This window comes from Crotalus tigris, unplaced genomic scaffold (assembly GCF_016545835.1).
Source record: "Crotalus tigris isolate CLP2741 ecotype Arizona unplaced genomic scaffold, ASM1654583v1 scf7180000018223.614484, whole genome shotgun sequence".
Lineage (NCBI taxonomy): Eukaryota > Metazoa > Chordata > Lepidosauria > Squamata > Viperidae > Crotalus > Crotalus tigris.
Genome location: NW_024096890.1, coordinates 548,124 through 569,892, shown reverse-complemented (window position 1 = coordinate 569,892; position 21,769 = coordinate 548,124). Strand labels below are relative to the sequence as shown.

Sequence of the window (21,769 nt, the reverse complement as noted above, 5' to 3'; positions counted from 1 at the left end):
TGCTTGATCAAAAAGTCTCCGCTTGGGTTATCTGATTAGATTGATATGTTATCTCAAGTTCAAGTAAGGGACTGGGACCTTACACAGTCATTGTCCAGAATGGTATAATGTTAAGGTGACCAACCGTCCTCCTTTTGGGAGGACAGTCCTCCTTTTTTGAGTTCTGTCCTCCCTCAAAAAGTGTCCTCCTAAATGTCCTCCTTTTCCATATACCGTCCTCCTTTTGGGAGGACAGTCCTCCTTTTGGGAGTTCTGTCCTCCCTCGAAATGTCCTCCTAAATGTCCTCTTTTTCTATATTTGAAGACTTATCTGCAGGGCTTTTTTCCCCACATAGAACGCCAGAAGGCGTTCTGGGACCTTTTTTTGATGGTTTTTTTCAACTTTTGCCTGAGCTGTGCTACTCCCCTATTGGCTTTCGAAAGCCAATAGGAATTGCTGCTGAGCGCGCCAAAACACCCAGGCGGCAAACTTTGCACGTGCAAGTTGCAGGAACTTTGCACCCCTCCCTGCTACCCAACTACACAATCTCTTACTTAGTTCCGCAGATAGCTGGAGGAGACTGGAGCGGTAAGTTTCTCTTGATCTTCCCTATTCGGTTCTACACGGGGATGCACAGGGTAGGCGGGGGTGCTGGGGGGTGGCTGCAGGGCCGGAGCCAGCGTGGCTGGTGCTTTGCAAGACACGGGGCCAGCTCTATGGGGATGCGCAGGGTGGGCAGTGGTGCTGGGGGGCGGCTGGGGGGATAGCTGCAGGGCCGGAGCCGGAGCAGCTGGTGCTTTGCCTTTGCGAGCCGTGGGGCCGGCTCTACGGGGATTGGCAGGGTGGGCGGTGGTGCTGGGGGGCGGCTCAGGGCCGGAGCTGGCTCGGCTGGTGCTTTGTGAGCCACGGGGCCGGCTCTCTAAGGCAGGGCAGCGGTGCTGGTGGGGCGGCTGTGGGCGGGGGTGCGGCGGGCAGTTGAGCTTCCATAGGCCGCGCCAGCTGGTGGTCTACGCATTGCTGACCTGCGTTGCCACCACCTCACCCTGTGCATCTACGTGGCCATCCTGGAGCGCCTAGCTCACACCTGCCTCCGCCGCCCACTCCCGCGCAGTCCAGCCGTGTAGATTTTTGGACAAGTGAGAAATCGAGATTGAATGTTGATACTCTAGCTGCAGCACTTCAATATGAAGGATATTTCTTGTTCAGATATTTCCAATATATTGTTAGAAGATGATACATTGACAAAAAATATTAATTCAATGGAAACATACTCATTTAAATAATTAATAGGCATGTAAGCATAATTACAATATAAAATGTTATTGTTACAAATGTTTTTATTATGCATTGATCATATTATAATGTATTCTGTATTATTGTTGCAATAAATACAATGTTTCTTTTATTTACGATATTTTTTTCTTCAATTTATTCGTGTCCTCCTTTTTGTTGTAAAAAAGTTGGTCACCTTAATAATGTCTACTACTTAAGCAGGGGGTTGGACTAGAAGGCCTCCAAGGTTCCTTCCAATTCTGTAATTCTGTTATTCATCCATATTGCTAGCAGCTCATTTGCAAGAATAATTCTCCCTTCAATTTTATCTTTCCATGCAGGAAAATCAGCTGAAAGCATGTTGTCTTAGTGAACTTGGAAGTCTGGCATTGCTAGCCTTGGATAAATTGAGGAGTGGTATGAACCGGCCAAAAACGTCGACAATATGGGGGCGGGAGACCGTTGTATCTCACAGGATGGAGGCAGCCTCAGGGACCTTGGGCCCAGCTGTTTCAGAGAGCGATGGTGAGATCTTTTAGAATCAGACCAGGGAAAAGTCATGCACGCACCTATAAATCATCACCCTTCTTGGCGCCTAAAGCAGTAAGTGTATTGTTTTCGATCAGACTGCGCGTGGGATTTCATACTTCAATTTGTGCTTTTGAACACACTGACATTTTACAGGCAGAATTGAATTTCTATATGATATGGAATATTAGAAAATATGGCTTCCCCCGTAGTCTAAAGCGTTACGGTCCAGACGCAGGCGACTCCTTTCCAAATAAAAACAAACTATTTTTTTTTCATCGAACTTCGCATCTTGAAAAGTCATCCAAAGACCAATTTAAAGGAAGCAACAATTGATCTGGCGGAAGACGACTGGGAAAACAAGGCGAAGGGAGAGAGGGTGACTCGAAAGAAAAACGTCTCCCCCCAGCTGTACCATTTCCCTTTTAAAGCTCCTCCCCTGCTCATTTCGCAGGGCTTTGATAGATTGAGCTGCAGTTGATGCGTTGGAAGCTTTTGGGAAGGTGCTGTTAAGGGCTTCCTCCCAGGCAGATCGCAGCGAAAGAGAGGCTCTCTCTTGGCAGAAGGTGGGCCTAAAATGAAGGCGCCACTTCCTGTCTGAAAATGAATGAGTCCGCGGGGAAGGAGGTAGTTCCCCTCTTGATCAATTCTTCTGAACAGTTGATCCAGGAGAAAACCCAGGTCTTTTTCTACCCAGGCGACAAATAGAACGATTTGCAGAGAGAACCAGCTTTATTCTGAACAACCTGCTACACCTTGAAGTTGCCTTTGCTGCGCGATCCTCATTCCAGACTGGGCGATCACGGGGTGCTTGAGCTGATCTCCATTGCTTCCCCACCCCCTTCGTCTGTCTCGCGCTTTCTGTCTTGCAAGATCCGGATTGTTCCTGATCTCTGCGGTGAATCTGGAATGGTTTCAGAGGGTGAGTGTGCATTTTAAAATCGCAACCCAATCAGGATTTAATACCGACTAACAAGGAAAAGGGCTTAAACGGAATCAAGCAAAGATTTTTCTGCTGCTGAATCACCCATCAACACCATGGGAAACATTTCATCCAATATCTCTGCCTTTCAGTCTCTGCACATTGTCATGCTAGGTCTGGATTCTGCAGGCAAAACCACGGTGCTCTACAGGCTTAAATTCAACGAATTTGTCAACACTGTGCCTACCATTGGCTTCAACACTGAAAAAATCAAGCTAAGCAATGGAACTGCAAAGGGCATCAGCTGCCATTTTTGGGATGTAGGTGGGCAAGAGAAATTGAGGCCCCTCTGGAAATCCTATAGTCGTTGCACTGATGGCATCATTTATGTGGTGGACTCTGTTGACGTGGACAGGCTAGAAGAAGCCAAAACAGAGCTACATAAAGTCACCAAGTTTGCAGAGAATCAAGGCACTCCCTTGTTAGTGATTGCCAACAAGCAAGACCTGCCAAAATCTTTGCCTGTGGCAGAAATAGAAAAACAGTTGGCTCTGCATGAACTAACTCCATCCACCACTTACCATATCCAACCAGCCTGTGCAATCATTGGGGAGGGACTCACAGAAGGTATGGACAGACTCTATGAGATGATTCTCAAGCGCAGAAAATCCTTAAAGCAGAAAAGGAAACGATAGGCAAGAAGGAACTGCATTCCATTAGATCATAGTCTGACTTGCTGGCTTGAACTATTAGTTAAAAACAGCAGTCAGAAGTTGGTGTTTATATTATTTTCCTTAGTATCACAGAGTCCTTCAAATATGCTTATTTTTTACAAGTTCAGATGATAACCCATTTGAGATGCTGGCTATCATTTGAGATGCTGATCAGATCTATGGCATGCCAGCCTATCACTTCCATCATGCTCTCTGGCCCCATGAGCCAGTGGGATAAGAGAGGGCTTCATAATATTCTAGCAGGACTAGAAGGCAGGCAAGCAGAACCTTGCCCTATGAGTTGCTTCTGACTTTGTGAACTACTAATATGCAAGAGGCTCCCTTCGTTCTCTGGACAATTCCTGTTTTTTTTTTTTAATGTATAACGGGAGAAACTACATTAGGAAAGAAAAATCATAGAGCTTGATATTTCAGGGCAGGTCCCTGTTCCATTCGGATTAAGATTTGTGTTGCCATCTCAGGATGTTACTACATGGTGATGTGTGCATGAAGATCTAGATTTTGCTAATGGGAAAATGCTGTGATTAAGGGGAAATGTGCATTAAAAATACAGCTTTGATATATATCTTATGAATGGCTCTTTGAGCCACTGGTGGAAAACTATTTCACAGCCTTACAACAAACTTACCAAGGTGTTTATGATCTGTTGTTGTGTGTGGCTATTACAAGATCAGCAAATATGAAATCGCTGAACAAATGAGGCTGGGCTACTTCCTGGAGTAAATTTTATGTGTTTGGAGGGAAGTAACCTGTGTCCCCTGTCATTTCAGTTCAGTATAAGAATATACATAGGGGGTGGGCTATTTTTCCTCTTTTTTTTTTATATTGTATTTTGGATGGGGTTTTTAAAATTGGGTAAAGAGGCCTGTGTGTGTTATCCATGTATGCCTATATTCAAAAACTGTAAGTTGGTGGTGTACTGATGCACTTGAATTAAAAAACTTGAGCTGCTTGGATCATTTGTGACCAGTAGCTACCTCTTGGTGCTGCTTTATTACATTAGAAAATGTTATCTTTTCATAAGTCTACACACTGTAGCAATAACCACTTAAATTACTTTTAAAAAAATACCATGTCCATGTTGTAATATTGAACTGTGGCCATATTGTGTTTCTAACATTTAATTTAATCAGACAATTTGACTCATAATTCAATTTATTACTGTATAATTAGATGGCTTTCATAATCCAAAAGATTGCAACTGTGAAAAGCAGTGAAGGAAGACTCAGATTTGGCTGATTTGGTATAGAAAGTACAAAAAAAGGCATAGAACCAAAAGGATAATCTGAACTTTCTGCCCTAGAAAAATCCTCAGTCTAATAAATTAACCTTCCTTCCTGTTTAAGTTCATGTTTCACTGTTGTGATTGTCAAGAATATAGTAAGAGAAGCACAACACAACGTTAATTTTAAAATTACAGGAAAATTGGTATTTATAAATACAGTAATAATGCAATCTGTACATGTCTACCCAATTGAATTATATCCAGCTACTTATTTATATACATTTATTAGGAATTAGCCGTTTGTATAACCTCATTTATAGTATTTATTTCTGAATAAGGATGCATAGATCAAACTCTAAGGTTAAAATCCTACCAGTAGTATGTAGGAGCAAGACCTTATTGAGCATGGATTTAGTTTTAATTGAGTCAATAATATTAACTTCCTTGGGAAAAAACCCATATCTAAATCAAGGATACAGAATTGTACAGTGATATGATATCCCAAAAGTTAAAAAAAAAAAAGCTTGACAAGTTTAATTCTTCAACTAATTTTAAAGTTTCAATCTCATATTTTAGAGTTATATCCATGATTCAGTTTCTAGGACATGGATTAGCCACTTTCTGATGAAATTATGTGAGTTTTAGAAAGAGGAACAGAAAAATGTAAGCTTACCAGTATGACAACAAATTCCAGACAGTTGATTTTTTTCCCATTAGCAGTGGAGATTTTCTGTTAGTTGTTTTAGGCAACTCTTTTTTAAGAACGCAAGGACCTCTCTCCTCTTCCAGCTGTATTATACTAGATTATTATCAGAAATCAGAGCTGCTGCTACTTTTTTCTCTGCATTTTTATGTTTAAGAAAGCTTTGGTTATTGAATATTTGTTTGTCATGCAGCTATGAAAGGTACAGGAGCCCTGCCATGATACTGGCATCTGCTGCAATTCAATTTCTATACATGCTTGTGGAATTTATTTACATGAATGGAGACTTGTTCACTAATCCCCAGACTGGGCTGTTCCTATTGTTTAAAGCATTGCTTTTTAAGTGGTTATTTTCTTCCACTTACTACTCTCTCAAGCATGTTTGTTACCTCATACCTGAAAAAGGAGAAAGAATATATTCAATATTAAAGCCAAATGCTGTCATTTTTACAATATGGTTTAGGAATTAATTGCTGTTCATAATCAAATTGTATCAGAAGATATCTGGTTTTGGATTCTTTTTCATTCACAAAATGTATTTCTTGCAAATATTAAAAAAAATGAAATTTATTTTGCTTTGGCAGATCAAGTTGTACAGGTGTTGAATTACTGCAGTTAGACCTTGTCAGCCATACTAGGTATTAAATATACCAGTCTCTCTAGTGGATTATTGAACATTTTGAGTTACAATTGAAAACTCTGCCATGCATATTATTTTTAAAGTCAGACTTTCTTGTATTGTCTGCTGGGTTCAAAAGCAATTCTGGCTAGTATCTTTATGAATTATCTGAGCAAAAGAATACCTAAAGATATATGATGGTTTAAAATGTTGCTTTTAATGTATTGCGTAAGCCTCATCTAAGGCAGATTCATCCTAGTTTAAATATTCTTCAATATTTGTGGAGAATATTATCAAATACTACTAGTCTCATTTTCTTCATGATGCACCAATTAAAGTATTCTAGCAAAATATTTCTGAATAGTGTTGTTTTCATTCTACAGTATTTTGCCTGGTCTATCATCTTGTTTTTGTAATGCATACAGGAAGCTGCAAATCCAAAATCATTTAATGAACTAAAAGCATTGGACTACAACAAGAGAAAAATTCCTTAACATGAATAGCTTTTCGGTCTAGCCTTCTCCCTCCAAGGTTTCTGAAGATAAACTTCAGTTTTGGGTTTGTATACTAAAAACTAAGCCAAATCAAACCACATTAGTATGCAATGTGAATACCGTCAAAGAAAAATACTCACTGTGAATTATTTGTGAAATGTTTGACTATTCAGCTTTTAAAATTGCTGAAAGTTTGTAGACCTTTACAGAAAACTACACTTCAGTTAAGTCTAAGCATTAATTTAAAATATGACTAGCATTGAAGGTCTAATAGCACTTTCCATATGAATAATGCTATTTTCAAAAAAGAAAAAAGAATATTTTGAATTTTTAGGGAATAGAAGATAGTTTTACTCTTTTTCAAATTAAAGTTATATGACCAAATTGTTTAAAAAAATGCTTCCTAAATTTATATTTACAGATACAATCTTATATTGAGACTGATTTTTGATGTCCTAGTCCAGACATGTCAAGGCCCGGGAGCCGGATGCGGCCCCCGAAGTGGTTTCATGTGGCCTGCGAAGCCATCCTGGAAAAAGTGAGGGAACAGCCCCCTCTGCCTTGGCCCTGGCCCAGGCCGGCCGGGAGCCAATGTACAATTTTGTGGTGGCACCATCATTCAGAGCCCCCCCCCCCCCCGCATGCCCTGAGAGGAACAGTGAGGCTTCTCAGTGGACCATGCCTTGGCACTTGCCCTGGTCCCACCCCCTTTTTCCAGAGACCCTCAGATCTGTCCCACTCCTGCCCAGGCCCCCACAGGCCCCCTTGACGCGAACGATGTAGAGCTGGCCACGCCCACCCAGTAAGCCACCCCCCCCGAGGGCAACCACAATGCTTATGCGGCCCTCAATGAAATTGAGTTTGACACCTTTATCCTAGTCCAATTTACAATCTTGGGATTTCCTGCTACATCCTATTCAAATAATATCTTGAGTTCAGCCAAGATTGGTTCTCCATCCTTCTAGTTAAGTGTATCATTTAATATCTAGATTCCCTATAGGGAAATTTGCACAGATGCAGTCTGAAGTTCATGCACTGGTATAATTTGTGTGTGTGTGTGTGTGTGTGTGTGTGTGTGTATGTATATGGAGTCCTTCAAGCTCTCAGCTTGTTTTCTTGCAGATGTTTCATTATCAAACTAGGTAACATATTCAGTGCTAGAAGCATATGGGATTTGCTCTTATTTTATATACTAGTGGTTTGCCTTATCAGTGTTGGTAGGAATGTTCTTGGTGGTTCCTTGATTAGGCTGCTGTTTACTGCTAGCTTGTTTGAATGAGTTGGTAATTCCTTGATTGGGGTATTGTTTGATTATTGGTATAAAATTAATCTTTGTGTTAATCTCTGCTCGTCTGGGTCTTGATTGCTGGTGAGGAGATGTTTTGGTTTTTTTGTTTCTTTTGGCTTTTTGATTGTCTCAGATGTGGTATATAGATGTTGTTTATCTCTGTATGTCTGTTGATGGCTGATTTGTCTGAATGCTAGGCATCTAGGAGTTCTCTAGTGTTTTTGGACTTGGCTTGGTTTAGAATGCTCACAGTTTCTCAGTTGATTGAGAATTCCTGGAAGCCTGGCTTGATGTTACCTAGTTGGGTACTGAAATGTCTGCAAGAAAACATCTAAATTCACAGAGCACCAAGGAGAGCAGCAAGGACCCCAAAGGCCCCTAAGCTACAAATATTCTCTTCCATTGGTATAGATGTATATATGTTTAAGAGATGTGTATTTCTGCATACAATACACTGTTCTAACACATAGGATTTTAGACAAATATAATTAGAAATAAAATTCATGTTAAAACTGGATTAATTTATGATTATCTTTTTATTAGATGCAACCTAAATATTGGGGTCCATCCTAGTTTCAAATGTTTTTAATATTTAATATATCTTCTTCAGGCCATATACTTTATTTTTGAAAGTAATCCAAGAGAAAAATAAATATTGAAATTTATATTTGTGACAAATGCTCGTTTACAATATATTTTACTGCTAGAAAGAATTCTTTATCGGGTTTTTTCCAAGCCAGGAATAAAATAACCCAGGTTGCTGCTTATATCAGAGGTGAAGTTTATTGTGAGAGCATAATACATAAAAGTCAGTTGTCAAAGGTGGCCATGATTTGAATTTCTCTCAATAGTCCCTCATATAATAATGTAATGCCTTTGTCTTTTATTTTGTTGGGAAAGATGTGTACAGTAGTACTTCCCACAGTATCCCCATAGGAGTCTTAGGATTCTTCCTATTCTTACCCATAGGAAGAAACATACCTCTGGGAATTTTTCTTAACTGTGAGTGCTTTTATATTGGCAAAACCATTGAGTCAGCAGTGGTTCAGAAGACAAAGACTTCAAGGTCTGAAATAAACTTGGATTAATAATGGGAATGAGTAATTCAATGATTATAAAATATCTTCCATAGGAGTGTAGAATGGGCTTTAAGCTTTTGTTTTGTTTTTCAATTGAGAACATTTTGCATCTTGCTCTTCCTTAAAAGAAATTCAGAGGAACTTACGTTAGTTCTTAGGCCAAAATCTGCTTTGCTTTGGTAATAGATGGGATGTTACTTAATATTGTCCTGTTTCCTAGAAATTCCCTAGGCTCTATTGGTATGTTTATTATTATAGTCCATTTTTCACTTCTCCTTTTCTCCTAGTTAAACCATACTAACCTGCTCCTCAAATAAATTTGTCAGGATTTAGTATTTTTGATGCCAAATTTCAGCTTTTTCCTTTGCAAATGAAAAAAGGAAGACTGAGGCCCGGTCTATACAATTACTTTGTCATGCTCCCCTTCCATTTCAGAGTTAGCAAGAAATCATGCCCCATTACATTTGCATCTTTACACCCACCCTTAACTCACTCCTAACAGGCACTTCTGATATACAGTTTTAAGGAGCACCATTATAAAGGCAATTACTGATGGTTTCCTTGGCTGAAATTCTAGTATTGCCCAATATCAACAAATACATGAAAAGCCACTTCCAACTGGCATGATTACAGGTAGTCCTTGACTTACAACCACAATTGAGCCCAAAATTTCTGTTCCTAAGCAAGACAGTTGTTAAGTGAGTTTTGCCCCATTTTATGACCTTTCTTGCTATAGTTGTTAAGTAAGTCATTGCAGTTGTTAGACTAGTAACATGGTTGTTAATCTGAATCTGGCTTCCCCATTGACTTTGTTTGTCAGAAGGGTGCTAGCACCCGAATTCTGAACTTTGATTATGGGGATGCTACAACATTTATGAGTGTGAAAAGAGGACATACAGTATGTCCCTTTTTTCAGTGCTGTTGTAACTTTGATCAGTCAATAAACGGTTGTAAGTCAAGGACTATCTGTAATGTAGTTTTTTTCTATTTGTACTGTTTGATTCTTTTTTTCTTCAAAAAAGTCCTTGAACTACTATGTAGATCAACCAGATGACCAATCAACCACTAGAGTTGGATTTTTAAAATATTGACTGTCCTCTATCGGTTATCTGACTCACATTATCAATGAGATGGGTTGCATATACATTTAATAAATACATAGTCTGGATTTTGTACCAACTCTGGAGAGCCAGTTTGGTGCAGTTAGTGAAAGTGATGGCTAGAAATGAAGAGACTTTGACCCAGCATGAAAGGCAGCTGGATGCTTTGGGCTAATCATTTTCTCTTGGCTCAACTGGCCTCATAGTTTTGTTGTGGGGAAAAAAATAGGAAACAGAAGAATTAAGTATGTTCATCAGCTTGAAAAATTAGAGTATCATGCAAAAGTTCATTTATTTCAGTAATGCAACTTAAAAGGTGAACCTAATATATGAGATATACTCATTACATGCAAAGCAAGATAGTTCAAGCTGTGATATGTCATAAATGAGATGATTATGGCTTACAGCTCATGAAAACCCAAAATCCACAATCTCAGAAAATTAGAATATTGTGAAAAGGTTCAATATTCTAGGCTCAAAGTGTCCCACTCTAATCATGTTGGAATATTCATGAGCAGGAAGAGTCATGTGGTAACTCAGTCAGCCAATGTGAAGAAAGTGCTACTGAGTCTGTGCAAAAAGAGTATTGAGTTAGGAGCTGGATTTCCAGTCTCAAGGTTTTGTCTCTGGTCTGTCTCTGTAAGAAGTCTTCATTAAGCTATGTTGCTGTAAAGAAGAATGGTATTGTAAATATTTTTATATAAATATAAAGTTATTTGAATCAGCTAAATGCAGTCAACTGTGAGAGCTTCTGATTTATTTTTCACCAATAGAGAAATTAAAATTCTCTAACAGGTTATGGGCCCAGAGCTTACTAAGGACTGCATTGTAATTTAAAGCTGGAAGAAATTGCCTGTGTTTAGAAAGTATAAGAACAAGGCAGAATTAGCAGAATGGCTGCAATGGAATTTAAGGAAAGCTGTGTGCCTCGTTTAGGCCAGAAGAATTACATTGTGTGGGCTGCAAAAATGGAATGTTTGCTGAAAGCAAAAGAGCTGTGGTATATTGTTGAAAATCCACCACAATTATTTTCAGCTGCAGATCAGAAAAGCCATGATCAAGCTATGGCTTATCTCATCTTGAATTTAGATGATGCACAATTTCTAAATGTTGCAAATTTAAAGACTGCAAAGGAGATTTGGTTGAAATTGAGAGCTGTGCACGTGAATGTTTCTGCATGCAATATAGTGCAATTGTCAAGAAAACTTTACAGGGCCTGTTTGCAACCAGGTGAATCTGTGGAACAATATTTAAATAAAATGCAAAGTTTATTTTTGGACTTAGAACAACATGGGATTAAATTCCCTGAGTCCCAGAAGGTTTTATTGGTGTTGAACAGTTTAGATAAAACCTGGGACACAGTTTTGCAATATTTGAATGCAAAGAAGAGCAAGACTTAAAGTTTGAGGCTTTAAAGGCATGTTTGCTTAATGAAGAAGAAAAATGCCATTTTACAAGCAGCCACGAGGAGGAGAAATTCCTGAGAAGGGGGTCCAGACTGAGAAGGGGGTCCAGAAGGGGGTCCAAGTCTCCAGAGGAGAAGAAACAAGCAGATCAGACCCGGACCAAATTGCAACAAAGGAGAGATTTTGCAAGCAGAGAGCAAGCAGAGAGCGGGAAAAGACTTGCTAAATTTGTGGAAAAAAGACACATTTGCAAAGGAACTGTTTGCAGAGGAACTGTTTGCAGCAAAGGACATTTGTGCAACCAAAAAGGACTTGCTTTGCAAAAGGAACATTTTGGTGTTGCAAAAGTTTGCTATAGTAACAACAGAGACAAGTGGCTAATAGATAGTGGGGCAAGTCAAACAATTGTTAATGACTCTGAATTATTTTGCAGGTTTGTTCCAGTAGCACAAGAAGCTGTGGCTTTGGCAAATGGCCAGAAAGCAAAAGTCATTGGAAAAGGCGATGTAAAAATTCCATATTTGGAATCAAAGTTTACCAGTGTGCTTTGTGTACCTGAGATGGAACATAATTTGTTAAGTGTGTCTAATTTAGACAAACAAGGTTTTGAGGTTATTTTTGTAAATGGGAAATGTCTCATCAAGGGGAATGGAAATATTTGTGCAGAAGGCATAAAGGAAGATAATCTATACATATTGGAGGGACATAAGGTTCAATGTTCCCATATATTTAAGAATGTTGCAGAGCATGATTCATGTGTTCATCTTCTGCATAGAAGACTTGGCCATGCAAGCTTTAAAGTTTTGCAGCAAATGCAAGATTTTACAGAAGGGCTAAATTTGAAGGGATGCAAAACATATTTGGACTGTGCAGTATGCAAAGCATCGAAGTCAAAGGCATTCCCAGTTAGTAAATACAGCACAAGACAAACAAAAAGAGTTCTAGAGCTGGTCCATGCAGATCTGGTGGGACCTATGCAAGCCAGTTTGGGAGGAGCAAAATATGCACTGGTAATTGTTGATGATTATAGCAGGTATTCATTTTGCTACTTGCTTAGAGCAAAGACGGAGGTGCTACAACAATTCAAACAGTGGGTAAGTTTTGTAGAGAGAAGGTACAGACAAGAAGTGTGTCAGTTGCAAACTGACAGAGGTACTGAATTTATGTCAACTAAACTCCAACAATGGTTGGGGCAGTTGGGGATAAGACACAGATGTACAAATCCTTACACAGCAGCAGAGAACGGGGTAGCTGAAAGAAGGAATGGTGTTTTGCAAACAATGAAAGATTCATTATTGGAGGATTCTGGTATGAGCAGGTCATATTGGGGAGAAGCCATATTGACTGCTAATTATATAGTTAACAGGCTGTGGAGTTCCTCCATTAATAATACTCCATATGCCATTCTATATGGGAGAAAGCCATCACTGGCACATTTGAGAATTTTTGGAAGTACTGCATGGGTACATATTCCAAAAGCAATCAGAAGAAAGGGACAGCAAAAGGCAAGAAAGCTCAGGTTTGTGGGCTATGAGCCAGGGTCAAAAGGATATCGCTTTAGCGATGGAAGTAAAAGAATTATAATTTCAAGGTCTGCTAATTTTGCAGAACAAAATTGGGACAGAATTAATGCAAATTCTGGGTATGTCTCACTTAATGATGGTGATCTGTTTAGTGACAATAACTCATCTAATGATGAAAAATGAGTATAGAAGATGTCAATGTTCAGGGAGGAGAAGCTGAACAAGACATGAAACCAGAAAGACTTGAGACACAGGAGCAGTTAATACCTCGTAGGTCAGAGCGATGTAATAAAGGAATTCCGCCTGACAGGTATTCTGCCAGCAAGGTAAAGGTTTGTAATGTGTGGTATGAGCCAAGAAGTTATAAAGAGGTGTTGGCATTACCAAAAGCTGAACAAGAAAAATGGAAGGAGGCCATGGATAAAGAGATGAAATCCATGGGAGACCATGAAGTATTTAAATCAGTGACTTTGCCACAGAGAACCAAAGCTGTGGGTTGTAAATGGGTATATAAGAAAAAGGTATTGCCAAATAATGATATACAGTATAAGGCCAGGTTAGTGGCACAAGGTTTTTCACAATTAAAGAATGTGCACTATGATGAAGTATTTGTGCCAACTGTGAAAAGTGAGAGTATAAGATTAGCACTGGCGTTGGCAGCGGCATATAAGCATAAAATCTGGCACTTTGATATCACAACTGCATTCCTCAATGCTGAGTTAGAGGAAGAAATTTATATGATCCAAGCACCAGGATATGAAATTGCAAAACCTAACATGGTATATAAATTAAACAAGGCTATTTATGGGCTGAAGCAGTCAGCCAGAAACTGGAATATCTGTTTAGATACTGCTTTAAAGGATCTTGGATTTAAAAGTTGCAAAGCTGATAATTGTATATATACTGGACAGTTACAAGGAGGGAATTGTCTACTGTTATCATTAGTGAATGATCTTTGCTTCATTGCAAAAGATGCATCACAAGTCAAAGAATTTGCTGATAAATTAGGAAAGAAATTTGAATTAAAGAATTTGGGAGAAATAAAAAATTATCTTGGTGTAGAGATACAGAAAAATGAAAAAGGTGGTTATATTCTCAATCAAAGGAGAAAAATTGAGCAGTTATTGGAGAAATATAATATGAAGGATTGCAATACTGCTCCCACACCCATGAGTGCGGATTTTTATAATAGTTTAAGTGCAGACAAAAGTGAAACCTGTGATCAAGAGATATATCACTCAGCAATAGGGAGTTTGTTATATCTATCACAGTGGTCCAGACCAGACATGGCTTGCGCAGTAAGCATTTTGAGTCGTTTTACTGCTGCACCTATAAAGTTACATTGGATGGGTGTAAAAAGGGTTCTCAGATATTTAAAGGGAACTATAAATTTGGGTCTTCAAATACAGATTACTGAGAAATTGAAATTAAAGTGTTATGTCGATAGTGACTATGCAAATGACATAAACACAAGGAAATCAAATTCTGGGATTATAATATTGTTTGGAGGGACTTTGATTGGATGGAAGTCCAGAAAACAAACAACTGTTGCTATTTCAACAGCGGAAGCAGAGTTTATTGCTTTATCTGAATTGTGTTCTGAAGTTACATGGTATGTACAGTTATTGCAAGATTTAAATATTAATGTAAAAGAATCTGTAAAGGTATTTGAAGACAATGCTGCCTGTATAAAAATGGCAACTGGTGACAGGGTGAAGAACTGAAGTAAACATGTAGACATTAAGTATTGTAATGTCAGGGAAGCTGTAAAAGAAAAATTGATTAGTTTACATCATTATTCTTCTGAAGATAATTTGGCAGACATGATGACTAAACCATTGGGTGGTATTCACTATGGAAAATGTGTTAAGTCAATAGGTCTGATGTCTTTTACTGTCATGAAGGGAGGAGTGTTGGAATATTCATGAGCAGGAAGAGTCATGTGGTAACTCAGTCAGCCAATGTGAAGAAAGTGCTACTGAGTCTGTGCAAAAGGAGTGTTGAGTTAGGAGCTGGATTTCCAGTCTCAAGGTTTTGTCTCTGGTCTGTTTCTGTAAGAAGTCTTCCTTAAGCTATGTTGCTGTAAAGAAGAATGGTATTGTAAATATTTTTATATAAATGTAAGGTTATTTGAATCAGCTAAATGCAGTCAACTGTGAGAGCTTCTGATTTATTTTTCACCAATAGAGAAATTAAAATTCTCTAACAAATCAGCTAATTAAGCCATAACAGCTGCAAAGGGTTCCTGAGCCTTTAAATGGTCTCTCAGTCTGGTTCAGTAGGAATCACAATCATGGGAAAGACTGTTGACCTGACAGTTGTGCAGAAAACCATCATGGACACCCTCCATAAGGAGGGAAAGCCTCAAAAGGTAATTGCAAAAGAAGTTGGATGTTCCCAAAGTGCTGTATCAAAGCACATTAATAGAAAGTTATGTGGAAGGGAAAAGTGTGGAAGAAAAAGGTGCACAAGCAGCAGAGATGACCGCAGCCTGGAGAGGATTGTCAGCAAAAGACCATTCAAAAGTGTTGGGGACTTTCACAAGGAGTGGACTGAGGCTGGAGTCAGTGAATCAAGAGCCGCCACACACAGACGGATCCTGGACATGGGCTTCAAATGTCGTATTCCTCTTGTCAAGCCGCTCCTGAACAACAAACAACGTCAGAAGTGTCTTACCTGGGCTAAAGAAAAACAGAACTGGTCTGTTCCTCAGTGGTCCAAAGTCCTCTTTTTTGATGAGAGCAACTTTTGCATCTCATTTGGGAACCAAGGCCCCAGAATCTGGAGGAAGAATGGAGAGGCACATACTGCCAAAAGCACCAAAACCGGGTTCAATGACCATGGGATTACTGTGCTTGATTGGCCAGCAAACTCACCTGACCTGAACCCCATAGAGAATCTATGGGGTATTGCCAAGAGAAAGATGAGAGACATGAAACCGAACAATGCAGAAGAGCTGAAGGCCACTATTGAAGCATCCTGGTCTTCCATAACACCTCAGCAGTGCCACAGGCTGATAGCTTCCATGCCACGCCGCATTGAGGCAGTAATTGCTGCAAAAGGAGCTCAAACCAAGTACTGAGTACATATGCATGCTTATACTTTTCAGAGGTCCAATATTCTATGTACAATCCTTGTTTTATTGATTGCATGTAATATTCTAATTTTCTGAGATTGTGGATTTGGGGTTTTCATGACTGTAAGCCATAATCATAATTATGACAAATCACGGCTTGAACTATCTTGCTTTGCATGTAATGAGTCTATCTCATATATTAGGATCACCTTTTAAGTTGCATTTACTGAAATAAATGAACTTTTGCACGATATTCTAATTTTTCAAGTTTCACCTGTATATATCAAAAAGTCAGGATAAAATTATTATTATTATAATGATGGTTCATTGCACAGTCTGCCAGATGTACACACTGGATCGGGTATTTTTGTCTGTCGGGTCCATTTCGAGGACCTGAGATAGGCAGATCTAGATGTTTGATGGTGTTACAGATACCGTTCCAGGATATAAGTTGTTCCTAATAAAGCCTCCTTTTGCAATTGACTGATGGTGAATTTGTAAATGCCAGTGGTGTTCAAGTGGTGCTCCAGTTGTTTTGGGATTGCACCAAAGGTATTGCTTTTACCACAGTTGTTCTATTTCTATATGTACGTCTTTGTATTTTGTTATCTTCTTCAGTTCTTTCTCATCTATTCTGCTGTCTCCAGGTATGTCATAGTTCCAATAGATGAAACCAATTTAAAAGAACTTCAAGGCAAAAATTTCTTCCTTAAAGAACATTTTATTCAGGAAACAAAGTATTGACACTTACATAGTTGAACCCAAGACTAAAGTTCCCTCCCCCCTGCTACAAAGTAACAAGTTGCAATTGGTAAATCACATTCACCAATTTTTTCAAAACGCGGGATCTCCTCCCAACTTTTCAACCTGCCAAAACTTTTTCTATCAGTGACCTTGATTCTCACACAGCAAAAGCATTCTCCCTTCCCCCCTTCTCCATTTGAAAATACCAAACAACAGAAAAAAGCACAATGAAAGCAAAAGATAAAATGGCTACAGTTTCTCAATTGTCACAGCGCTGACATCTGCCCCCCCCCCCTTAACAGAAAGGAGAAGTCCTGGAAATTAAACAAAAGCATAAGTGAAGGATTTCCCCTTGATTTGTTCATAGAATTTACGAATAAGTCTATCAGCTTTTACATCAGTACACTTCACCCAAGTAGCCTCTGATAATGAGTAGCCCTTCCACTGCACCAAGTATTGCAATTTCCCTTTGTACAATCTAGCATTGAGAATACATTTCACTTCGTAATGAGTCCAGCCACCACGAGGGGACCAGGGGCTTTCTTGAGAGGAGCCTCAGAATCAATTCTCTGAAAGGTTTCAACAAGCTGCAGTGAAATACTGGGTGAATCTTCCCTAAGAGTCGAGGGAATTTTAATTCTACAGTAACTGGGTTTAAAATTCGCACTACAGGGAAAGGTCCCAGATATTTTGGTCCCAATTTTCTGCTAGGCAATTTGAGTCTTAAATACTTTGTGGACAGATAACCCTTTCCCCCCGACACAAAATGACCTTTGCATTGTTCTTATCAGCTTGTTTTTTATATGTCTCTGAGGCTTTTTTTCAAAGCTTTCTTTGCATTGTCCCATACTTCCTTCCAAGCTGACACCCATTGATCTAAAGACTGAGAGGCAGGTGGTTCCTGGGGATATTCAGGCATTGGGATGAAATCCCTTCCAATGGTGATTTTAAAAAGCGTGAATCCAATGCTACTGTGGACAGTGTTGTTATAAGTCACTTCAGCGAAAGGGAGGAGATCAGTCCAGTCCGTTTGTTGGTAATCCACATAGCACCTAAGATATTGCTCCACCATTCTGTTTGCTTTTTCAGCTGCCCCATTTGTACCCAGGTGAAAAGCCAACGACAGTCCTTGCGTAGAGCCAATTATTTTTAGAACGTTTCTTCAGAATTTAGCTGTAAATTGCACCCCCCTGTCAGAGATCACACGCTTTAGTGCACCATGTAGTCTTTAAATGTGTTTAAGGGATATCTTAGCCAGTTTCTGTGCAAACGGGAGGCTGGAGCAGGCAATGAAATGAGCCTGCTTTGAAAAAAGATCAATCACAATCCATATTACCGTATTTCCCCTGCTTTCAGGTAACTTGACGATAAAGTCCATAGCGATCTCTTCCTATGGTTGGGAAGGATCTGCACAGACTGCAATAGTCTAGGGGGCTTCCCTGGAATTCTTTTCACAGTAGCACAGACTGCACAGCTTTTTACATAGTTCTCCACATCTTTCTTTAAGCCTGGCCACCAAAATTGCCTCCGAATTAAATGCAGTATTTTCAAGTAACCAAAATTGCCAGCCTGTTTTGTGTCATGGCTGCGTTGGAGCGCTTGGAGTCTGAGCAATTTAGATAACTATAATTTCCCCCCCTTCCAAGCCAACCCATCCCTGTGGGTTAGGATGGTTTGATTGTCCTTGAACTATTGATCATTAATCAGTTCTTATTTTAACTTCTTTGTTAAAGGATCATCAGGATCAGGAATTTTTACAGATTCTGGTCTCTGTGGAGTTATCTGAGAGATAACCTGTGGTGCGGACATAATGGAATCAACAACCTGCTCGTGCTAGCTTTTATATTGGGGTAATCTGGACAGGGCATCAGCCAAGAAATTCTTCACACCCGGTATATACTTAAGTGTAAAATTAAAATGATTAAAATATTGCACCCAGCATACTTGTTTGGGAGATAGTTTATGGGGAGTTTTCAATGCCTCTAAGTTTTTGTGATCAGTCCTTATCTCAAAAGGCACCTTGCTCCCCTTGTCAGTAAAGCCCATCTAATCTCAAATGCTTCTTTCTCCCAAATGGCCCATCTCCGCTCTGTGTCAGTGAACTTTTTTGAAGTGTAAGCACAGGGTTGTAAAATCCCGTCATGATTTTTTTGTAAGAGTATTGCCCTTAAGGCCATATCACTGGCATTAGCTTGGATTACGAATGGTTCCTTTGGGTAGAGGTGCTTTAAGATTGGTTCAGCAGCAAATAGTCTTTAAATTCTCAAAAGCGGTTTGGCATTCCATAGTCCATTGTAGTGCCTGACCAGGTTGTGGTTTTCCCCCTTCTTCGCCAGTTTTTAACAATTCTGTCAGGGGTAAAGCAATCTCAGCAAATGAAGGGATGAATTGGCAGTAGAAGTTGGCAAATCCCAGGAAGCTCTGTAGTTGCTTTCAAGTTTTTGGAGGTTGCCCTTCAGTTACAGCTTTCACTTTGGCTGGATCCATCTCGATGCCTTCACTGGAAATTCTATAGCCTAAATAATCCAAACACATTTGATGAAATTCGCACTTTAATAGTTTGAAGAAGAGCTTAGCGTTCAGCAGTTTTTCAGAACCTCTCTCACTAAGCTTACATGCTCTGTCATAGTCTCTATATAGATTAAGATGTCATCAAGATACACCAAAACACCTTTGTACAGATGATCGTATAACACCTGGTTAATCAGCTGCATGAACACTGCAGGAGTCCCTTGTAATCTGAATGGCATAACTTTGAACTGATAGCTACCCAAAGGGCTGTTAAAAGCAGTTTTCCATTCATTACCTTCTCTTATTCTCACATGGTAGTACACTTCTCTTAGATCTAATTTGGTAAAAATCAGCTCCTTCGCCAGATGGCTTAATTTCATTAGAGGAAGGGGGTACATATTTTCCACACTCACACAATTGAGGCCCTTAAAATCTATGCAGAGCCTGAGCGATCCATCTTTCTTTTCCCTGAACAATACTGGGGCTGCTACTTGGGATTTGGCCAAATTCTTGTCGATATATTGCCGCATTTCCTCCACCTCAAGGAGGGTCATGGCATACATTTTTGGTTTTGGCAGCTTGGCTCCTGGTAAAATCTCAATAGCGCAGTCATTCGGTCTGTGGGGTGGCAGAACATCACATTCCTTTTCACTAAACACTTCTGCCAAGTCTCGATATTCGCTGGGAATGAGTGGCTCTCCTGGCAGGGGGATGGTGGATATTTTTATCGCATCGGTTGGTGGCTTCGTCTCTCAGTTAATGTTATGGGAGGAACTGGGGGGAGATGGCCCTATGGGTAATCTCAGGGTCCTTATCTCCTCCCACCAGATAAAGGATTTCCACTTGTCTAACCAAGCTAAACCTAGAATCACTGCTTCAGTCATTTTTGGAGCCATCACAAATCAGATGAACTCCCAATGTTCACCTATTTCTAGCCGCATCGGTTCCGTTAGGTGGGTGAATAAGGTTCCTCCCATTAAAGATCCATCTGCCTGTTCAAATTTCATGGGGTTAGAGAGTAACCTCGCCCAAATGCCTAGTTTGGGAGCAATCGGCAGGCTGATAATGCATTGTGAGCACCCTGAGTCAACCAACACCCGTAAGTCCATTTGAACTCCTGTCTTAGGAAGTATAAGTTTGGCAGAGAAGGAAAAAGCTGGAATGGGTTGACTGGCCATCAGGTCGCTCTTCCCCTCGTCATCGCTGTCATTAAGGAGCCAGTGCATTGGCCAGGCCGGCTGGGGTCTCGACCTTCTCTTGAGTAGGCAAGGCAACTTGGGCAGCTGGTTCCTGAGCAATCCAATTTGGCAGATGGCTGGCTTACTTTTCTTTTCTCTGATGGGACTGAGCCACTTTTCTGCTGCAGGAACAGGACAGGGCAAACTGCTGCCTGGTGACCCGGCTGACCACATCTAAAACATTTGATTGGTGGGCCCAAAGATGGTTTTGGAGGCTCTGCCACTCCGGTCACTGGGGTTCATTGAGCAGGTGGTCGTCTAGCCTACTGCCCACTTTTGTATCTCTGTTAGTAATAAAATTTTCTAACCGCCCACCAGTTCCACAGTAATGGTGATTTATAAAGTAGGGAAGTAACTTTACCTTATAAAATTTATAAAGCAGAGTTACAGCAAGTTAAAGCATATAATAATAATTACTTACCAAATACTTTATGTCGGACTTTCGCTAAGTTTGGCAGAATAAATCTTTATAAAACAACTTGCTGTAGTTAAAACTATCTTTTTATTTATACTTTGCATACATAGAAGCATAAAGTCTGATGAAATTACATTTAATTAATTAAATTATTAATGAGATCCCCGAGGCTGATGCTGTGAAACTAAATACTGGATATCTGGCTCAATTTTTGTAAGGAACAAACGAAGGTCTCTTCTTTCGGAAATATTCAGGCGGTTTCTTTCTTTGGTCATAATATGATTAACAGCACTAAAGCCTGATTCCACAAGATATGAGGTAGGGAAAGGTATCAATAAACTGAATAACATTTTCCACATATTTGGATATAAGACAGGCATTTTTTTTACTTTGCCATAGGTTTTCATATCCACCACTATCGAATTTATATTTACTTTCTTCATCATATCTAATTTCTAACAGTTCTTCTTGGCAAGTTGTACCAGCCTCTTCAATATTTGCGGCAAAAGGATTTTTCATCCAGTCATACAAACTTCAATTTCAAAATATCTTCAAATCGTTTTTCCATGTCCAATTTAAGTTCGTTGAGGTGGCTACTGAATCTGTCAATATCCTCTGGAGTTACATCATCTTTTATAGATGGTAATTCAGGAAACTGATGAAATTCTCTCTTCAATAGATTATAACAAAGTAGTTCAAGTTTGTCAATAAATAATGACACAATACTTTGGCAACCTATAAGAGTTTTATTAGCTCCTTGAAGCTGCAAATTGACATCATGAAACCTCTTGAAAATATTTGCCAAATAAAAGGCATCATTCTTTACTGTTTTTAACTGTTGACACCGATTGGTCTCATTATTACTTTCAAAAAGTTGTATGACACTATCATATAATGCTACAAAACGAGCCA

At 39.6% G+C, this 21,769-nt stretch overlaps 2 protein-coding genes across 2 annotated transcripts in view; both read left to right on the top strand.

Moving 5' to 3' along the window:
- The first annotated feature begins 1,486 nt into the window (after positions 1–1,486).
- Positions 1,487–21,769, top strand: part of LOC120310548 — an 80,885-nt gene continuing 60,602 nt past the window's right edge. Inside the window, exon 1 of the mRNA XM_039349057.1 lies at positions 1,487–2,702. The gene's annotated coding sequence lies outside the window, so the exon portion shown is untranslated. The remainder of the gene's footprint in view (positions 2,703–21,769) is intronic.
- On the top strand, positions 2,701–6,336 carry ARL4C (ADP ribosylation factor like GTPase 4C). The gene has a single exon (XM_039349058.1). The coding sequence runs from the start codon at positions 2,819–2,821 to the stop codon at positions 3,395–3,397; it is 579 nt and encodes a 192-aa protein (XP_039204992.1). The 5' UTR covers positions 2,701–2,818; the 3' UTR covers positions 3,398–6,336.

Excerpts from the sequence above, each read along its gene's own strand:
- ARL4C (XM_039349058.1), top strand. The coding sequence starts at position 2,819 with ATGGGAAACATTTCATCCAATATCTCTGCCTTTCAGTCTCTGCACATT.